We start from the raw sequence: 22,375 nt of genomic DNA on the forward strand, positions 1-22,375 counted from the left end.
GCTCTGAGTCTTTTTCTGCTCTTGCACCATTATTCCTACTTTCTTCAGCTGATATTTGAACCAGGCCTATTGTGGCCCAAGGGCAGGAGTTTGCATTTGTCTGCAGTGAATGTCAACTGTGATTGTTTTGCCACCTTTGTCTGTCTTAGAATTTTTGTCTCTGATTGATCCTAAAACCAACAAAGCTGTCATTACCCTACATTCTGACTATGCTGTCCTACTGCTCAGACTGACAAAGGGAATGCATTATTTTACCCCAATAAAAAACACCTCTGCATAGCCCTTAAAGGTTTACACTAGCTAGAACTCCCGCATTAACTTACGCACTCACAACTCAACATAGTCTACAACTTAATTAATTTCTCTGAAAAATGTCCATCATTGAAGCATTTGCTCCATCCAAACATACTCCTGTTCTAGACTACTAGTGTCAAGTAACAAATCTCTTCTCTCCATGTCCAAAACAAACATCAAAGTTGGGGATCCTCTAAACTCCCACCAAGTCATTAAAAATTAGAACTCTATCCTCCCACCAAGTCATTAAAAATTGGAACTCTATCCCACTACAAATAAAGCATACAGGCAATGCACATACCATCAAGTTAGTACTAAATAGGGGCAGCTTGTGGTATTGGACTGCAGGACTGCAGCCCCTCCAGCTGTAAAATTAAAAGAATTTTAAAAATAAAATAATTAGCTGCGAGTCCTGGAAATTAACCTGTGCATGCATACTTGATGAGTTTCTGTAAATCCGGACTTCCATTTAACCAGTCCAGATTATGAAGAGAAGGCATCAGTGTACAGATGCCCAGAAATCTATGTGGTTTATAACTGCATAGACTGGAAGAGGATCGGACTGCAACGTCTGCAGTCACATACATGGATACAAGGGAAATCAGACTGCAACGTCACATACATGGATAGCTACTGACTGGCTCCAACTGCAAGGGAAGGAAATTTGTATTTCTTACAAGGGAAGGAACAAAGCTACTGCAAGGGAATATACAGGTAGAAGTAATTTGTATTTATTACAAGGGAAGGTGTGTGTGTGTGTGTGTGTGTGTGTGTGTGTGTGTGTGTGTGTGTGTGTGTGTGTGTGTGTGTGTGTGTGTGTGTGTGTGTGTGTGTGTGTGTGTGTGTGTGTGTGTGTGTAATGTCCCAGTTAAATATACCTAGAGTCTACAGTTACTTAGGCTCAAACACTATATTTTGAGTACAGGTAGCAAGAGCCCGAATTCCCTACCCACCACCACTTGTGAAAACTGTCCAGATTTTTGCCTCATATTTTTGTTCTGTTCTGTTCCTCATAGAATCTGTGGTTTTCTGGATATTTGTAACCAGTGAAGGATTGAATTCACTAATTAATGACAGGCATTTGAATTGCAGACTTCATATTCTTCAGAAAATACATGGTAACACAAAACCTTTTATTCTAATAATTTTCTAAGATCAATAGTTGAAAAAATTCCCTATTTTTGGGGTTGTATTCCCCCATTATTGGCTTTGTATAGTTTTTTTATGCTAAGAGGTTGAGAGCTATGGTGAGAACTGAATTCACTAAATGTTAGTCATTTAAGTTTCAGTCTTCCTGTCTTTCAAGAAGCAGCTCGTTTGGCATAGTGGTATGTTGCTCTGACTGTAGTGTGCAGGGTCCTGGATTCAAGACTTGGCAGTGAAATGTATGGTGGTAACACAAAATCTTATTCTAGCAACTTTCCAAGATTATACAAACAATGTTTCAAATGTGTCCCTAGTTTTGGGCTTTTGTCCCCCTAATAAATTTTGGCTTTTTCTAGATTTTTTGTGCTACAAAGTTGAGAGATATAGTTGAGTGTTGAGGGGAATTTACAAGGAGCTGTGAGCTTCAGGGGAAGAGAAGTTTAGTGCTGCTTATGATGAGGCAGCTTGCATTGTTAATAGCATAACAGGTTAAATGCTCACTTTTGATGCAAAAGGCTGTGGGTTCTACTCCCACAGTATGTAGATGCATTGATGATACTGTACTGTGTTGTACTTTTAAAGGGGGTGGATGCTGCAGTCCTGAGAATGTCCTCTTTGGCAGATATACCTAGTAACTATCAACCGATCAGTTTGCCATCCATTCCCTATTGCAATATTACTAGCTTATCATTTTTTAATGTAACATGGACAATTTATTCCTCAAGGGCAACAGGCACTTTATTTGTAGATAAAACAATGAAATATAAAGTTGTTTGCTAGCAACAACCTCTTCATTAATTACAGATCTCTTCAATGTGGGATTATTTAGATGACTTTTACTTCTGCAGAGATTGTGCATATTTACTGATACTGATGGATTGTAGAAGTTTGAGTAGACTTTTATGATGGAAATGTCCTGAACCGGGCAGTTTTGTCATTATATTTGATGCATGCATTTTGTTTCATTGTTTACTGGAAAAACGTTCAAAACAATAAATTTAAAACACCCTCTAACAACTGTACGTTATTATACAAGGAATATAATTTAATACAATCAGGAAGGCATTTAGTGATTATCTGATCAGCTCAGATATGCCCCCTTCCCAGTTCTTGGTTGGATGTGTTCGATTAGGAACCAGTTAAATCAACTGTCAACAAGCACAAACTTTTTTTGTTACTGAATATTTTCACTGATTGAATCTGAATGCTACTGAAAGTGATGAAGCCAGATTGAAGCAATCACTTCTCTTAGATCTTCATTTTATTTTGGGGGGGGGTACTTACTGTCCACACCTAGGGAGCTAAGTCCATCATGTAGGATTTCTGCCGCACAATTCTCCCAGCTGAAATATACCTCTCACCTGTCCAGATTTTCACAGAATGAATATATTCTTGCTTCTTATTTTTGGTTTGTCCCTCATAAAATCATTTAGGAATGAAGTCACTAAATAATGACAGACACTGAGTTTCAGACTTTATGCTGTTCAGAAAAATGCATGCTAAAGCATGACCTGTTATTCTATCAACCGTCTAAGTTTATACAAGAGCAATTTTTAGTACGTTTGTTTGTTCCCCCAATACATTTGGCCTTGTCCAGATTTCATGTGTTATACACAAATAAATTGCTTTATAGAATTAGGTATATCCAAACCTCTGAGCTGTCCCTGATTTTGGCTGAAAATATTTCTTTCCCCCTAATAATCCCTCCGCAAAATGGCAAATTTGGAAGAAACGTGGAGGGTTTACAATTAATAAATAATTGTAACGATCAAGAGTTACAGATTACTTTTATTTCAGAAATGCATGTAGATTCTCTTATTTTGTCAGCTGCTCAACTTAACAGTACTAATATTAAAAAAGGGTTCCTTCTTTTGACAGGTCCCCAGCTGCATTGTGTGGCTATTTTATATTTTTGCATCACATTTTTGGTCCGTTTTTCATAAAATTATGGTTTTCTGGCAAATTAGTGGCAAATCATTAAACAGTGAAGTTAGAAAATAATTACAGACATTTGAGTTTCATATTTCACACCCTTCAGAAAATTCATACTATTGCAAGCCCTGCTATGCAATTATCTTTCTAAGCTTATAAGAGCAATATTTTAAAATTGTTCTTATTTTTGAGCCTTTGTCCCACTTGTATTTATGGCTTTTTCCAGATTTCTTGCTCTGAGGTTGAGAGGTTTGACAAATGTGTCAGGGCCATCACCATCAGCCACAGATATTTCAAATTGTGACATACTTGTTGTCCCCCACTCCCCCATTTAGTGACTTTGGATGTGTCCAAGCAAGGCAAGGAGCAGTTATGCAGTGTATCCCCCCCATCCAAGGTAGACTCAAGTACTACAGTGGCTTTTCATCTGGCCTTGATTTTGCAGCATGTTCTGGTTTTCTGTCATATTTTTATACTGTTGATTTATGCTTCTTATTATTCAGAAAATGGATGTTGCTGCAGTGCCTGTTGTGTTTAAGTAGTAATGCTTTAGTGACCATCAGGTAAGCTTGTCTGAGATTGTAAGATGCAAGTAAGCTTTACTAAGCATACTGTTAAAGAATTATTGAAATTGAAAGCATTTTTGTTGTTGCCATGCAGAGAATATTTACATAACTAGATAATGTATAAGCCTTAGGTATTGAAATGCATATGTCAGTATTTGTAATAAAGGACAGGATTACAGTATTTTCAGAAGCTCATTACATTTGTTGGAGACTTGCAGTCATCTTTGCACACTTTATCTGTAAACTAAACAGAATGCCAATCTATTATGTGTGGTCCATAACCTGTGCAGCAATCCTTTAAGCAATTTATCTTGAGCTTATTTCTTGTTTGCTATTCATTTTTTACTTTGATCATGTTTTCCCCATGAAACACGTAGATAGTTGTTGTCAGGCAGCAGGTCTTTTTTGGATAAGAAACATTTTTACAAGAGGGTATCACAGAGATTGTTACTTTCAGCATGTTACTTGGTACTTTTATAAAGCTGAATATAAATTATAATTAGAACTGCAGTGTAAGGAGAAGTGGTTTGAGTTAAGTGCTGCTTGCTTTTTATACTTGATTTTGGCTGGCATTCCAGTAATGTATTTAAAAAGTAATTTATTTTTTCATGCCTCACAACCATTTTGTTTCCATCTAGATATTAAGTAAGCTGTCATGTAGCCAATGCATTGAATTTTTTTTCTTCTCCACTTCATTTTGTCTTGATTGGACTCTCATAATGACAGTTTGGGACCCAGGGCAGTGTATTTAATTAAAGTACCAGTTTTTGTAGTTTTGAACATAGCTTTGCCCATTTCTAGTTGGCCACACCCCTTCCTGTTGACCTCACCCATTCAGCTGTCTCCTGCAGCCCCCCTTTGATTTAAAGTCACCAGCCGCCACTGGTATTAAAACAATTTATAAGCAACAATTTGCTAGAATAAATTTTGTGGCTATACCTGTTACATTTTCTCCAAATACTTGCCTTCTCCATTACCTACACTTTCTTCATTAGACCAGAAAAATACTCACTAAACCACAAGGGATAACTTTGTTTACATAAATTATATCAATCACATGCTCTAAATGACAAGACTCAGTCTCTTCTTCTCTCTAATTAGATCAACCACTAAATGACTGTCTCCACCCCATCACAGTTTCATTACTCTCTCTCTTCATCTATCCAAAATGAATACTCCTCATAACAGTCCAAGTAGACCCAATCATTGTCACTTTATGAAATTATCATTACAATTAAGACTGAGAAGTAAAGTAATTAAGAAGTTACTTTACTACTAACATATCATTCTATATGAAATTATCAATGGCCTTCCCCCTTTTTAAGCTTTCCTTAGTTAAGCTGCCCCTTTTATTATATTAATTATTAGAAATCACAGGTAATATTACAGTATCTTTTGAAACGTTACATCTATCTCTACTACATACAAGCTTGTGACTATTTCTAATGTATGATCAGTACTGTATATATCTATACATGCTAATTCTAAATGATGTTTATGTGAGGTATTATAAAGCTTTTGTCTCTCATTTATGTACACTTACCTTTATTTTGTATTCTGTCTGATATCATATAACTAACTATACTTTATATACATGTTAAAATTGGTGTTAAGTGTAGAGCTTTTCTCGTTAGGCCTCTGCTGCGAAAGGGTTGAATTTTAGTCAGACTTTCCCAGTAAACAAAGATGGCTAGATAAATAAATAAATACATATTTTTCCTTTTCTCCAAGTCTGTGAACCTTTTGAGGCTGAAGTTTATGCTATACTCTTCCAGAAGACTAGCCATAGGTACTATAAATGGTTGTCTGTTGTTGTGATCTATGGTCATAATTTGTCTTCAAAATTATTCCATAATACTAATAATTCTGTGTCAAAGTCATCCTGGAATGCTCAAAAGGAAGGACACAAACATTTGAAACATGAGAGAAGGATATTGGTTTGAAACTTAATGTGACTGTAATACTGAAGAGGCATCCCAGGCAAATTCATAAAAGGCAGGAAAATCTTGAATAGTCATAACTCCAGAGCAGAAGGAATCTGCAGTTTCTCTTGCCAAATCCATTTGTTTCTGACCCCATGTAATATCTGTATATTGGTACATACAGAGATTATTAACATAAATGAGCAAGTGGCATGCACGAGACGTACTCATAAACAACTGACTCAGAATGACATACCAATCTCAGTAGCAATATCACTGTTAAAAAAACACATTTACATATTCATTAGTTACTGCACAAACACATACATATGCACACAAATGCATATATATAAATATATATATATATATATATATATATATATATATATATATATATATATATATATATATTTATATATATATATATATATATATATATATATATATATATATATATATATATATATATATATGTTTACTATCAAAAGTAGAACGTCAAAACAAAATCTATTCACTTGATCAAACTGACATTCCGAATTTGGCAATGTTACTTGTACAGAATGTCGAAAATCATCACCCCGACATGTACATTCAAACAAATTTGTAATGTCAGGTGGTGACATTAGACCCTCAGGAAGTTGTGCTGAAGCTACCATATGAATTGTACCTCTAACCTTGGAATTTGTATAACCTGTTAAGTATGTAACCACTGTATATATTGTATCTGTAATCTTAACTGCTTATCTTGGAGCTTTTCTCCCTGGGCCTCCGCTGAAAATGGACATGAATCCAGTCGGACTATCCCGGTCAACAAATGTAAAATAAATAAATAAAATAAATAATTTGCACATCTACAGAAGAAGTTTTTACAGTTTTGTAAAAGGGTAAGTCCCTCTGCATCCCCAGCCCCCCATACCCCCTGAAAATTATATAACCCTGAGATCGCACTACAGTGAGGAAAAGGGTAAATTTCCCAATCCCCACTATAGTGTGATCTGTTATCAGAATGTCGAATGCTCATTAGCAAATGTACACTACCATTCACTAATGTACATTTGAACATTGTCAGAACAGCATTACAGAAACTGGAAAAGATGTTTTTGACCATCCCAGTTTCACGTAAGTGTCAGTCCATCTTTTGATAGTAAATCATATATATATATATATATATATATATATATATATATATACATATATATATATATATATATATATATATATATATGGGTCCCCTTCACATGGTCGACATTTCATAAAGTCGAAGACCGTATGGTTGAGAACATAAGATCGACTTTTGAAATGTTGACCATGCGTAACGGGCATCTCCGTACAGTGCTAAATGGAAAGATTTCTATCTTCTGCACTGTAGTGCGATCTCAGAGTTGGCATATTTAGGTTCCGGTGGGTGTGGGAGGTAGTGCCCCTCATGGGGGTACAGGGGGGGCTTGCCTTTCGGTAGCAATGTGAAGGTAAGTGATTGTTGTTTTTTTTTTACATGTTCCACATTTCAAAAGTTGATCATATGGTCTTGGCCATATGGTCTTCGACTTTATGAAATGTCGACCATGTAAAGTAGACCCAAATATATATATATATATATATATATATATATATATATATATATATATGCACACACGCCACCAAAATGTACTCCAGCACAGAGAAAACATGACAGCAAATGTAGCAAATGAAGTTTAATCAAAGCACAGTCTGCGGCACAGACCGGTTTCACCGCTTGTCGTCATCAGTGCACCAGGACGTTTTGGAGCTATATCTATATATATCTATATATATATATATATATATATATATGTGTATATATATATATATATATATATATATATATGTGTGTGTGTGTGTGTGTGTGTATGTGTGTGTGATAGTAATGTCTGACCATAGACAGAATCAGACAGAATCATGTTTTAGATTTGCCATACCTGTCAGTTATTATGATTTAACTACTGTGCTATGATTTTTACACTGAAATTTGGCTTGCTCTTGCTAGAGTTATTGATTTTTCTTCAGAAAGTTTACATCTCTTAAGAGAACGGTCATGATAAAAATATGAACTAAGTTCCTTGTATTAAATATGACAAGGTCTAATACCTGAAGACCTTCTATTCTGAAAAAGGAATAAGAAAATATTCTTCTTCCTGACTCTGTGTTATGTTTTTAAAGTCTAATGTTATGTTTTTTTTTTTATTTAAGCAGGCTGAGAGTCATTCACTATGCAGTTGTCACATTCAGATTATGTGATACCTTATAGATAAACTTCAAATTTTATTACAGTGCTTGTTTGGTATTTATATGTTTCTAACATGCTGCTTGTTATTTTGAAAATGCATAATTTCTCTTTTACAGAATTTCCTTGTGTTTTCTGAACCATATTTTGAGGGTGATTTATGTTAGACAGCATGTCCCCCAATTTCAATCCCTGCACAATGTAGTGCTTCCCATTATCACACTTCATACATAACTTTTCTGCATGGCTCATTAGTTTGTATAGGCAGCAACTAGAGGGATACGGACCACATTAATATTTATTTCCTTTGTAACAAGTGAGGTATGAAGTAATTCTTATTTTTTTACATTCCAGTATATGTAAAGCCCTTATTCAAACTCAGTAAATGCTTCATACTCGGGCCAGAGAAGATGTTTCCTTGCCAAATATATAATCAAATGTAACATGGTGACAATGTCTTAGATTGCTGTTTCACTACAGGAAAGTAACATCTTTAACTTGTCAAACTGAGCACCTAAACATTCCCTCAGGATGTAAAGGACAGTTTAACTGGTATGAGTGTGAATGTGTGTACCAGCTGAGTACAAATGGGATGTTCACCGCTAGGATTTCCATCTGCACATACAACTCCTGTGTCCATACTCAGCTCACATCCTAGTAATGAGGGAGGAAGTTACACCGCTAAGATTTCCAGGTCCATATTCCATAGTATTACTACTATCTGGCTAACAACTTAATAATAAGGAAGAAAGTCAGATCTCTAGGATTGCCAATTGCATATTTCACAGTATTGTTTCTATCTGTCTCACATCTTAATAATGTGGGAGGAGATTAGACCTCTAGCATTTTCAGAAACATATTTCAAAGTATTGTTCCTATCTGAGAGGAAGTTATACCACTAGGATTCACATGTCTTTATTCCATAGTGTTGTTCCTGTTTGGTTCACATCCTAATAATGAGGGATGAAGTTAAGCCACTAGGATTTCCAGGTCCATCCATTCTGTTGTCCATACTTGGATCACATCTTAATAATAAAGAATGGAGTGTAAGTCTCCTTATTTTTCAAGAGGAACCCCATAAAACTTTATTAATATTCATATAAAAATACTGATTATGAACTAGTACCATAAATTTCACATCACTAAGGCTAGCTGATATAGAGCTGAAACTTGACTTGTACGTGTAACTACTAAAATATGAGAATCTTCACATACACAGCGTAACCACTTATAGGACAATAGTCAAACTAAGGAACAGTTCTGTTATATCCAGTAATCATAATTCACATTGTAACTTGACTATGGTAGAACAACTCTCAAGCTAATGAAAAGTTCTGTTACAACCAACAAAATACAATTTAAATCATTTGAGGAATCACAGACATTATTTTATGGCTACTTGTATGGGATAGACCAATGGTGGCTTGCTCACAAATAAATGACTGAATAATGACTGATAGAAGAAAAAGTTATTTGGGTCAAGAATGTAATAGCCACAAAAGGTTCCCTGAAAAGCCAAATTTTGAAGAAATAGCAGATGAAACTCTGTTGTACTTGTTGAGAATTAGTTGTAAATACCTTAGCCACATTTCACTGTATTAAACATAAGGAATGGTGAATGTTTTATTATTTATTTATTTATTTATTGATTAAACTGATATTTAGTTAGCGGAAAGTCCATCTGTGAAATAACCTGGTTTCATATGAGGTACAGGGAGAAAAGCTCCAACATATTACATGAAAGCAAAACAGAAGAATATATCAAATATAAACATATAAGCATTTGATAAGGATTATTTATACAGATTCAATATAAAATGACAGAGTTGTAAATATTGTCAAATTTACAAGTGAACTATATCATGGTAAAGTAACCAAAGAACTAGTAAGATTGTCTGGTGAGAGAACTAAGCTTAATTTGTTTAAACTACAAGAGGTGAAGAGAGAGAGAGAGAGAGAGAAGCAAAGGTGATATGAATAGGAAAATACACAAATTCAAAAGAGATAGAGAAGGTGGTTAGATGAGAAAAAAGATTATTAATAAGTTGGCAGAAGAGTGCTAGAGATATAACAGTGAGCGAAGACTAGTTAGTAAAGAAAGGAATATGTGTATATAACAGTGTGTGTATAAAGCTGAGAAAGAATATTTACAAATTACAAAATGATTATTTGAAGGTTATGTACTTTGATAGCATAACAACCGAGAAAGGTTTTCAGTAGTAGAACAGATGATGCTAGTAAGGTAGGGCAGAGCCATAGTAAGTGAGAAAAATGATTATAATTTAACAAAGTGAAGGGAGGGGATGGCTGCAAGAATGTGAGGAGTGAGATAAAACTAGTTGCAAGATGTAGGTGAGGTGAAAGAGAAAAACAGATTATAGTAGGGGACTAACTTGGTGTGGAATATGAGCAGAGCAAAGAGTTAGGAATATTCCTAAAAATTAAGTTTTAAATATGTGGAAGTTGGGTAATGTCCTGCTTGTCATATGGATAGAATTCCAGGTGTTTAATACTGTGTTAGAGTATAGGGAGTGCCCTGCAGATTTTTTTGGTTTGTCTATGATAAGGAGTTCTTTATCATTTGACTTAAGGGACATTCCACATACCACACATTCTGAATGGAGAGATGATAAGTCAGCAAGCAAAAGTGAGTAGTAGTGCTGAAACTGAATTCATCTTCAATTCTTGGTGAGTACCTTCATGAGGTGGACCCTGTTTTTTACAAAACCTCACCAAGGCGACAATGCTATATAGACTGTAAAGCCTTCTCATCTTCTTTTAATAGATGATTTAAAACTATGGGAGCCATTTATAATCTCAAAATAATGAAATGTCGAATTTCAGTATCTCAAGACTATAAACCCGATTGTTTAAAATAGCGAAAGTTCATAATCACGAATTTGAATATCTCGAATTTGCGGTTATAGCCTTATGCTATGTGATGTCCGGGATTGTGTTTTTATGGTGCGCAGTGCCATGTGTGGATCTAGGTGTTTTGTCAGGTAAATGAGTGTTTTGTAAGGGATTTGAGTGGGGATTAGAGTGTGTTTGAGTGTAGTGATATGTTTTTGTGAGTGAGAGGGACTGGAGAATGTGCGTGCATGAGTTTGCTTCTGCTTCCTGTTTGTGCGATCTCGCAGTTAGTATATATAAGTGTGGGGTGGGGGGTTTAGGGGGGCTTGCCCCCCTGCTTATGTGTGTATGAGTTGTGTATGTGTGTATTTTTTGTTTATGTTGTGATGTGGGTGTTGTGGTGTATGTATGGTGTAGTGTATGCGGTTTGTTCGGTGTTTTGAATTTGAATTTGAATGTCAAGTGGGAATGAAAATCAAACCAGAAGTAGATAAAAATCAGGGACCAACTGAATGTGCCAAAAAATGAAAGAAAGAATATAAGGTGAAGGATCAGATGAGAAGGTAAGAAATGTGAAAAATGCATAAATACAGTTGTGAGTATAGAAAACTCTTGGAACAACCTCATTTTGATGAGAATCGAATGCAGAAATGGTTAAGGAGAGGTGAATTTAAACCAAAAGACGAAAGGTTAAAATTAGCGGCTCAAGATAGTGGACTATGTACACGTTGATTTACAAAGTCCACAAAACATGTGACAGAAACAGACAAATGTAGGTTTTGTAAAACAGAATTGGAAACAGTTGCACAACTTGTTGCTGGTTGTGATATACACAGGACTGTATACTGAAAGGCATAATAATGTAGCAAGATTGTTGCATTGTGGATTGTGCAAACATTATAATACTGAAGTAGCTGAAAAACACTGGAAACATAAGCCACAAAGCATCATAGAAAATTATGAAGTTTATATCACATGGGATCATCCATTACCAACAGTTCAAAAAATAGATGGAAGAAAACCAGATATAGTAGTCCATGAAAAGAAGACAAAAGTAGCACTGATTAATGAAATCACTACATCCAGTGACTACAGTGTCTTACATACAGAGAGACACAAAGTCATAAAGTACCAGGATTTGCAGTTAGAAATGGGAGCAATGTGGAAGAAAGATATCCAGACAGTTCCAATTGTAGTAGGAGCAATGGGTCTTATAAAAAAGACTTTACAATCATACTTAGAAATATTACTGATACATGTAACTCCATATGAATTGCAGAAGGAGTCATTACTGGATAAATTGCAGGTGCTGCAAAGAACACTTCTGGTTAACATCAAAGACTGAAAAAAATACTAATTTCATGAAAAAGAAGTTATGTACTCACTATAACTTTCCATCTGAATTGTTGTTGTTCATTTGTCTTCAACCTGTGGGTTATGCACCAACATCGGTGCTGAGCCGGCCATATCCAAGCTACGGTGCAGAAACTGAGCTCCTCCCCTACCCATAATGCTCCTTTCTTCTTACTACCTCAGATCAAGTTTGCCTGACAGATAGGTTCCTGACCTAAAATCATAGAAAAACATGTTGACAGCTAATAATCCCTTGAAGAGGAGGCATAGAGAGAGAACAGAAGGCTTCCTCTGCCAGGCCAAGTGCTTATGGTAAGGGGAAAGTAGGGAAGGAAGGCGAAGACAAATGAAGAACAACAATTCAGATGGAACATTATGGTGAGGACATAGCTTCTTTACCTGACATTGTTGTCTTCATTTGATCTTTAACCTGTGGAACAGAGTCCCCAGCTACTTGAGGCCTGGGTGGCCCTAAGGAAGGATGTTTCAGAGCACAGCAGAACCAAAGGAAGCTCTGTTCCTAGATGAAATATCCAATTTGTAATGGGATATGAAGGTGTGAGACCAAGCCCATGTAGATTCAGTGCATATCTCATCAATTGCTACTCTAGAAGAAAAGGCTGATGAAGTAGACACAGTCCTGGGAGAATGTGCCTTCACTGCAGAAGAAAGAGAAACACCATACTTATCATAAATAAACGTAATACATTTCAAAATGCATTTGACGATGGTTACCTTGGAAAACGGTGATCCTAATCTGGACTTAGAACATGATATAAACAGCTGATTGGACTTTCTGAAAGATTTGGTTCTATCTAGATAGAAATGGAGCTGCCTAAGTACATCAAGCACATGTAATTGATATTCCCCTTGTTTGATACTCTGGAAAGAACACAAGAAGATGAATGACCTGATTAATATTCTTCTCTGAAGTGACCTTGGGCATGAAGGAAGGGTTTGGCCTAAAAGAAACATGATCTTTGTGAAATATAAGGTATGGAGGTTGAATGTAAAGCGCTTGTAATTTAGAAACCCATTTAGATGACGTAAGAGCTACCAACAAGCCATTTTCCATGACAGAAACTGTCAATCCTCTTTTGCGGAGGACTCAAAGGGAGATGACACCAGCGCTTGTAGTAGAAAGGTTAGGTCTCAAGGAGGGGTCAGGTCCTTAAATGGAGGCCATAAAAGTATATTCCCTTCAAAAAAAGCCTTGCACAATCTAGAAGCGGCCAAAGAAGAATCCTTGAGTCCGACATGATAATGGGATATGGTAGATAGTTGGACATTAACTGTAGAGAAACTGGCACCTTGGTTGAAGATACAAGCAGAAAGTCTAAAACCAAAGGTACAGAAGCAGTAAAAGGATCCACCGAATTGTGGGCAGCCCAAATGGAAAAACCTCTTCCATTTACTAGCATAGATCTTCTTGGTGGATGACTTGTGAGCGGAAAGCAATATTTGCTTGACAGGAGATGAAAGCCCGGGAACTCTAGCCATCACTGGAACTGCAGAAGCCAAGCTGTGATCTTCAGGCTTTCCAGATCCGAGTGATAATTGCCCTCTGGATTGGAAATCAGATCCAGACATTGATCCAGAATCCAAGGAAGACTGACACTGTGAGACCAAAGGGGAATAAAACAAACTTGACAGGGCCAGAAGGGGGCAATGAGGATTACACAGCACCTCAACCTCTGTGCCTTCTGAAGGAATATTGACATAAGAGGAAGGGGAGGATAAGTGTACAGCAGACCGGGAGGCCAAGCATGAACTAGAGCTTCTCTGGGAATCCCTCCAATGGGGGGATTCAGGGCAAAAAAACTGCTGCACTTGGCATTGGAAGGTAAGGCAAAGTGATTGCAGCAAAGTTGACCCCATTTCTGGAAGGTCAAGTTCGCCACTGGCTGCTTCAGAGACTACTCATGAGGAGACAAGATGGTCCTGCTGAGTTTGTCTGCTAGAATGTTGGAACTCCATGGAATGTGCATTGCGATAAGAAGGAGTGAGGAAATCGCCCATTCCCACAATCTCACGGCCTCTCGACAGAGGGGATAAGATCTGGTTCCTCCCTGTTTGTTGATATACCAGACCACTGCCATGTTGTCCATCTGTATCGCAATCGTTCCACAGGGAAGAGATGAATGCAGTGCCTACAATGCCAGAAGCACTGCCCTCATCTCCAGAATGTTGATGTGTAAGTTGGTCTCTAAAACTGACCATGTCTCTTGAACAGTCCATCCCAGCCAATGCCCTCCCCACCCAAGCTGGGAGGTGTCCATGGTGACTGTGGCCACAGGAGTGGGAGCCAAAAAAAGGCAACCTTCTGCTAATTTCTGAGAGTTTAACCACCACAGTAGGGAGGACTTGCAGGTTCTAGACAGCTGAATGGGATGAGACAGGGGCTTGTCCAGAAGCAACCACTGTACTGCTAGAGTCCATTGGAGAATGTGCATGTGTAGTCTTGCCAAAGGAAAAATAACAATGGTTGCTCTCATAGATCCCGGAGTTTGGAGGATTTGGGCTGCTGACACCAGAGGCATTTCTAGAAGGACACACACATGGAAATGAGGAGACTGAATCCTGTCACTGGTGAGAAAGATCTTGCACAGAGAAGTGTTCAGCAGTGCTCCAATGAATTCCAGGGAACAGAGAGGCTCCAATTTTGATTTGGGAAAGTTTATTGTGATGCCCAAGGTCGAGGCTGACTGAAGGAACTGATCCCTGACTTGAAGAAGATGATGCTTGGTGGGGGCAGCTAGAAGCCAGTCATCCAGGTAGGGGAAAACCTGTATCCCCTGCAGCCTGAGATGTACTGCGAGTACTGCTATCACCTTGGTGAACACCCTGGGGGCTGTGGTGAGGCCAAATGGGAGTACCCTGAACTGATAATGCCTGGCTCTCCTGACCGGAAGCATAGGAACCTCCTGTGGTGCTGTCCATCTTTATGTGGTAACACATGTCTGGAGGTCCACCAAGCACATCCAGTAGTCCTTCTGAAGGTAGGGAAGGATAGACTGAATAGTAACCATTCAGAACTTTGTCTTGGCAAAAAAACCTGTTCAAGTGGGTGAGATCCAAGATTGGTCTGTGTCCCCCCCCATCTTTTTGGTCACAAAAAAGAACGATAGCTCTGGGGTGATGGCTGGATGACTTGCTTGTTGAGCAGCTTGGAAATTTCAAGTTCGGCTGCCTCCCTGTGAGTGGGTGGGACATCCAGGAGAATCTTTTGGTACTTTGGTGGGTAAAGAAAGGGTATCAAATAGTCCCTGTATATTATTTTCATCACCCATTGATCTGACGTGATGGCTTCCCAGGCTGATAGGTGCAGAGAAAAGGGACCCTGACTGCCTCCTGGGTGGGGCAGCTGGGCAACACTTCAGGGTTGCTGGAAGGGCTTGTCCAGGTGAGAGTCCCAAGACCCTTGTTCGCTCGAAGCCCTTCTGCCTCTAGGGTGGCATCTAAATGAACTATTCCCCAATCTGCCTCTAGGGGAAGAGTTTGCCAGTGCATCTTGATGGAAAGCCCTGGACTTCTCGAACCACACCTTCTTACTACCTCTTTGATACCTGGAGCAGGAACACTGAGGAATAAAAAGCAGATTCCGATGGTAGACAGGATCTTATGATCCTTCTCGCACTGGGCTAAAGTATGCTTCATGGATGGACCGTACAGGGAAGATCCATCAAAGGTGGCATTTGTGCAGGACACCTTGAAGGGCTCAGAGAAATTGCAAAGCTGCATCCTGGCATGACACCTAGTAGCGATGCCTGAACCGGCTACTCTAGATGTACCTTCGGTGGCATAGAAGAGGAGCCTCATAGAGATATTAGAAATGGCTTTAAGAGTGGCCAGTCTAGAGGAGAAGATCTTCTCCTCTGCCAACATGGACTCAGGGGTAGATGCAGAAACCGCCTTGATGAGTGACCTCTGCAGTCTAGTAACATGCGCCATATAATTCAGCACCCTTAGGGAGAAGGCTGCCGATGTATAAAAATGCCTCCCCAGTCTGTCTATCAATCTGGACTCCCTGTCAGGCGGATGGACAGAGGAGCTCTCCTGGTCAAGCTCCTTTTTGGTGGCAGCTGCAACCACCAAGGCATCAACAGGGAACACTCGTCTGCCAAAATATCCTGTCTTGCAGGGTGCTAAGGACCTTGTCAGGGAGCTTGGGTACTGGTTCCACCACGTCTGGTTATTTCCATGCTCAGCAGGCAATGAGGTCTACCAAAGGGTTTGCAGGGGGAGGGGGGGTCACCTAGGAAGTAGATGGGCCTGTGCTGAATGCCTCCAGGAACACTGACTCATCCAGACTGGGCTTTTGGGCAGTCCATTCACCCTTCTGATGCAGAATTTCCATGATGTCTTCAAAGGGCACATCATCAGGTGGAGATCTGAGGTACCCCTCACCTTCCTCACAGTCAGTGTCTATGGTGACAGACTCAGGGATGGAGTCAATGTGCCTCCTCTTGCACACATGCTTTGAGTGGATGTCCTCGGGGGGGGGGGATTCCGGGAAGGAGCCGGAAGCATGGGGCTCCACAGGGAGAGTAACCAGGAGGGTAGGGGCAGGCTGACCTTGAAGTGGAGGACTGGAGACTTTGGGTCCAGAGTTCAGCTGGAGCAGAAAAGGATCCAGAGGGGGAGGCATCAAGGATCTTAACATCAGGGTCGAGAGAACCCTCTCCACCATGTTGAACTCCAATGGAGAATGGGAAATCAGTGCCGCATGTGCTTGCAGTGAGGCACTCGACACTGGTGGAGCCAAAACCCTCGATCTCATCTGCACCGATGGGGGGGGGTGTGTTGGTGCTGAGCTGCTCAGCACTGAAGCTCTGAGGAGAAGGGAAGGCACCGAAACCATCGATGCTGATGCCAAACCCTCGGAACCAATGCCAAGTGGACTACGACTCTGAGAGCCCTCCAGCACCAAAGTGAAAGGGGCCAAGGAACTCAAGACCATGGTCAGTGTTGAAGATATCAAAAATGTTGACACTGGCCCCTCAACACCGGCAACTCCAACATCCCAAGCCCTGAAGCCCTGGGGCTTGGGAAAGGAGGATGCCCAGTAAGGGAAAGGGAAGGACCCACCACTCCCAGTGATGAGTGGGTGGGAAGGACCCCCACCTAGATCTGAGCCCATAGAAACTGTTTCATCAGGCAGCTCACTTCGCTCTCAGACAAGCTACAGGATGACCTGGCCGAGGAAGCCACAGATTCAGGCCTGGAGTGGTGCCTGGGCGAGGCCGACTCCGGCGGCTCTGGAGAGAACCTAGGCTGAGCAAGGATAACTTAGGTTTAATTTTGGGAGAAGGTTCACCAGCAGAGGGGGAAGAGTCCAACAGTCTCTGTTTCTCCAGGGGCCTGTCCTTGCCTCTGGACTTCTCTCTCTCTCTTTCTCTCTCTCTCTGCTTTCCTGTCCTCATCCCTGTTTTTAATCTTGGGTGACTTAACAGGAGGTTGAGTCCCTGTGCCTGGACCAGAAGAGCTGGGTAACAGACCCTTTAAAATCAACTTATTGTGCAGATCCACTAGGGTACAGGCATAGAGCCCCACACAAATACAGCACCCAGTGTCCAGGTGAGAGATGGCTAAACACACTACACACTGCATGTGGCCATCCAAGGGTGGAAGTTTATGTCCATACCCAGTAAATTTTTTGAATCCCACACCCTTATCAGATTTATCCAATGTATCAGTCATGATAGGAAAGACTGGCAAGGGAACCTGACCAGAAGAGAAATTATAGATATAAATTTTTATTACTTTTTTTTTTTTTACGGAGAATGCGAAGGATAGGGGAAAGTTTAGAAACCAGAAAAATATATAAACAGTACCTGAGGTATGAAGATTTCCCCAAAAATCTCAGAAAAAAATCACAATAAAGACGGAGCTCAGTCTACTCGTTTGTAGCTGGAATGGCAGCAAACGAGATCTGAGATAGTGAGGGAGAGAGGGGCATTACGGGTAGGGGAGGAGCTCAGTTTTGGCACCATAGCTTGGATATGGCCGGCTCGGCACTGATGTCAGTGCCTAATCCACAGGTTGAAGATCAAATGAAGACAACAATATCAGATCTTTAATTATGCCTTAACTTAGGAATAGGGTCCATTCCCATCATGATATTAAAAATCAAAAAACTTGGAGAAATTAAAAAAAGAAGACATTTTAAACTGTCATTCTGGAGAATTGTACTAAGAGATAGGCAGGCTGAAGTAGCATTTATTATTTTTTTGCTGTGATTAATTCGGTATATGTAAGATGGTGAGATATACTAACCAATTTAGTTCTTTTAATGCAGTACCATGGTGGCTTTGATTGGGTTTGTTTGCAGTAAAATGTACAATCTTGTTGTAACACTGTTCAAGTTTAGTTTTTAGAGAGGTTTTAAAGTTTGTAAGGCTGGGCACTCCATATAGAAGTGATGGTAGTAGGAAAGTGTTAGGGTTACTTTAATATTAGTTGTGAAGAATTATTTTTGTTCTGTATAGCATTCCCAACCTTTGGTGTGTTTTTAAATTGCATTTAGAATAAGTAGGTTGAATTTTAGTCTGTTATCTATGGCTATGACAAGCAATTTAGTATGCATTTAGTATGAATGTTCATTTTGGCTAGAAGAATATTTTAGTATAATTAGTCACAGACACACAGGTTGATTATAGAACAGATGCTGGTGGAACAACTACAATGCTTACCTAACGTGAATAATTAAAAAAATATGTATGGTTTTAAACTGAGTTCAGACTATTAAGCCACTTGCCAGCCTTAAATCTACACTGAAATATATATATATATATATCTCACATAATTTTAGCCTTACCAAGATATCTGCTGAATTGAAATTATGAAGCTAGATCTGATCATTTAATCTATCACCAACTGCCTTATAAAATGGTAATAAGCTATATTTTGTACAGCTTTGTGGTTCTTCCAAACAGAATTAATTTTATACAGAAATAATTAATAATGATAATACCCATTTGTTAACCATGTAGACCCACAAGATATATAATATCTTTTCAGGACCAACACTGGAGCAATTTCTGGTTGCGTGACTTGGTTAAGGTCACATAGCAAGCAGATGAGGACTGAGGGAATCAAACCCTGTACCACAAGAACTACAGTTCATAGTCCTGACCTTCTGCTCTAACTAAATACTGTTCAGGTCTGGATCTGTAAATTACTCAAGTGAATGGAGAACAAACACCTTGTAAACATGTGTATACAGTTTTTTTTTTACTTTGCTCCCTACTCTGTTTACCTTTGATTCTGCAGGCTTCTACTCCTTCTGAACGTCTCTGCCACTTCCTCCTTCTGTTTGCTTAGATAATGTCAGCCTAATGCAGTGTAAATAAGCAGTTAATGTGTTATCTACATGTTGGAAGAAATTCCCTGCAGGTACATTCATGCAGTACTGTGTGGTAGAGGGCAAGACTTCATTGGAGGGACTGGAAGTCATTCTATATCACATGGTAGAGAATGAATAGTAACCGTTATGATCACTTTGAATATTTCACTGGCATGCTTTGATACTCTGTGACTGCATCCTTCTCCTAACATCTGCTCTCAATGTATTATTTTGCAGGGCTGCTTGGAAATCATCAGTTTCTACCAGGGGACATGCCTAATGTTCTCACCACTACCAACAACAAAGTGCTGCCTTGAAGTGACTCTCTCTACTTTTTGGACTATGTTCTAGACTAAATTTTAAGTCAAACCTAGAAAATTAGTATTGCAAGCAGGCATGTCACCTGAGTACCAGTTGTCTGCCCTACGATTTTTTACCAGCAAGATATAAATCATTGCCTTTTAGCTGTTTGGTACAGATTTAAAAATCAAGAATTGTCTGATGCATAATTCACTTAAAGAATACAAAGAACTGTGACAAATTGTCAGTCTAGAAAACATTTATCACTATTCAAAGCAGAAATGTAAGTTTTTAGAACTTGTACTTGTTTCTCATCCCCACTAAGGTGAGAGCATTTTATGCTGTATGGCTTCTATTACTCAGTTTTCAGGGAACACTGTAATTCTCACCTTGTCAGGAAACTGTTCATCAATCTCTTGTTGTAGTTTTGTCTGTATGTCTGGGTGGATGGCCAAAATGTATGACAGGAATGAGAGGGCACTGCTGGTGGTCTCATACCCAGCAAAAATGAAGAGAATAGACTGTGCCAAAATTTCTCTATCTGTTAGACCTTGAGTCCCTTCACCTGGAAGAAAAGAATGAGACAATACATTAAGAATGCATTAGAATGATCATTGTTTTAGAATCTGAGAAATATCTGGAAAAATTAACACTTCCTATTGTAATACTGGTACTTGAAATGCCAAGTGCCAGCAAACCGAAAAAAAAAGACCAAAACTACAGGAGAAGAGCGAATCTTGGACATCAATCTTCTCCTTTAAATTTCATTTTTGCATGGGGACAAGCCTCCTACACCCCCTAAATGTATATATACCAACTCTGAGATCGCCATTCTATTGAGAAAAGGGAATATTCTAGGAAATGGCCATCTTTGACCTACTATATGTAAATCTGTTTTTTCGGCCATTCGGTCTCTGCATTTCAGGACTCCAGCAGATCCAAACATTTCAAATGGTTACCGTATTTTTGTTCCACTCTTTAATTCTGAACACATATAAAACATTTAAATTAATCGAAGCTCTATATCCAAATCATATTATTTATACTTGCTTGCATTTTTTCCTAGTACAGAAAATGGGACTGTATGCCTTAACTAACTCTACTTACCTATAGGAATGCACACTTATGTACTTACAATATGGAGACACTTAAATATTTTTTGTTGCACCAGTAAGGCATTATAACATATATTCCCATATGATATCTAAGGGAATGTCAAAAATGTCTACAGAAGTAGAGCTCAGAATGGTACAAGGAATGTAAATCTAATGCTTAACAATAATATATGAAATCAGACTGGCACCCATTTTACTGTTTTGCATATTCCAATGTGTGATTGAGTCTATCCAAATAATCACACACATACTGGATGCTCGCTCCTGTAGGTCATCATGCACATGAGCTGGTATAATGGTTAAGGTGTTTACCTTACAGACACAAGGTGCATGGTTTGATTCTCAAATGCAGTAATTTCCTAGGTTTAAAATAACCCACAAGGGCAGATATCCTAGTACTAACCTATGAACACACCCCGCATTACCCGCACTATCTCTGCTATGGCTGTGATGGTATTAGCCTGTGCCTCCACAATTACCCTGCAAATATGCTTGGTTGTGGTGACTAGACATCAACTCCAGGGGGGGAGGGTGGTAACTATGTGTCCAGACAGCAACATTATTCACCCCCTGTGTAGACCTCTGTGACTATGAGTGCTACAGGCAGAGTCTGACATCTGTCTACTGGGGAGTCAATTTGTTGATAGTTTCCTTATTAACATGTCCATCCTGTGATGTGTGGATAGCCTGGGTGTCCACAGACATAGAGGCTGAATCCATGATCTATGCTAAGGATGCAGTGGTCACATTCTCAGTGTCCAACACATTCTGTACTCCCTGACTATGCCAACTCAACCCCACCATCACTATCAGAGGCTGAAGACTGTCCAATATCAAGGAGGGGCAGCTCTACAGTGCTGGTGCTGGCTAAAGAATCACCAGTGAATAGAGCAATGTATAAAATATACAATGTAAGTATTACTCAGCACCAGAAGTATACATGCAACTGAGTTTTAGAAATATAAACATGATAATAAGTAATTGTTTATGTGCATACCTAGCGCTGGGGGCTGTGGATGTTGAACCCCTTATGTATCTATATATTGTAAAAAACTGTTTGATGTCCAAACGAGTAGCAGTCACACCATAAGCTTCACACATAAACCAAGAAACAATTATATACTTCCACAAATTTATTAGTTAAGTGCTTTCCTCCCCTAGCCTTCGGGGACTTCATCAGAACTAAATTCCCCCTACAAGTCAACCCTTTTATACAACTGAAAGTATGTAATTGTTTCTTGGTTTATGTGTGAAGCTTATGGTGAGACTGCTACTCGTTTGGGCATCAAACAGTTTTTTACTGAGTT

General features: G+C 39.0%; 1 protein-coding gene across 2 annotated transcripts in view; it reads right to left on the reverse strand.

Annotated features, from left to right (window-relative positions):
• LOC122816454 (cytochrome P450 3A9-like) overlaps positions 1–22,375 on the reverse strand; it is a 473,820-nt gene that overhangs the window by 290,981 nt on the left and 160,464 nt on the right. For both annotated transcript variants that reach the window (XM_044089262.1, XM_044089261.1), the window contains exon 10: positions 20,343–20,518. In XM_044089262.1, the coding sequence (XP_043945197.1) occupies positions 20,343–20,518 (176 nt within the window). The remainder of the gene's footprint in view (positions 1–20,342; positions 20,519–22,375) is intronic.

Source organism: Protopterus annectens, chromosome 12.part0, assembly GCF_019279795.1.
Source record: "Protopterus annectens isolate FY-2018-M chromosome 12.part0, PAN1.0, whole genome shotgun sequence".
Classification (NCBI taxonomy): Eukaryota; Metazoa; Chordata; order Ceratodontiformes; family Protopteridae; genus Protopterus; species Protopterus annectens.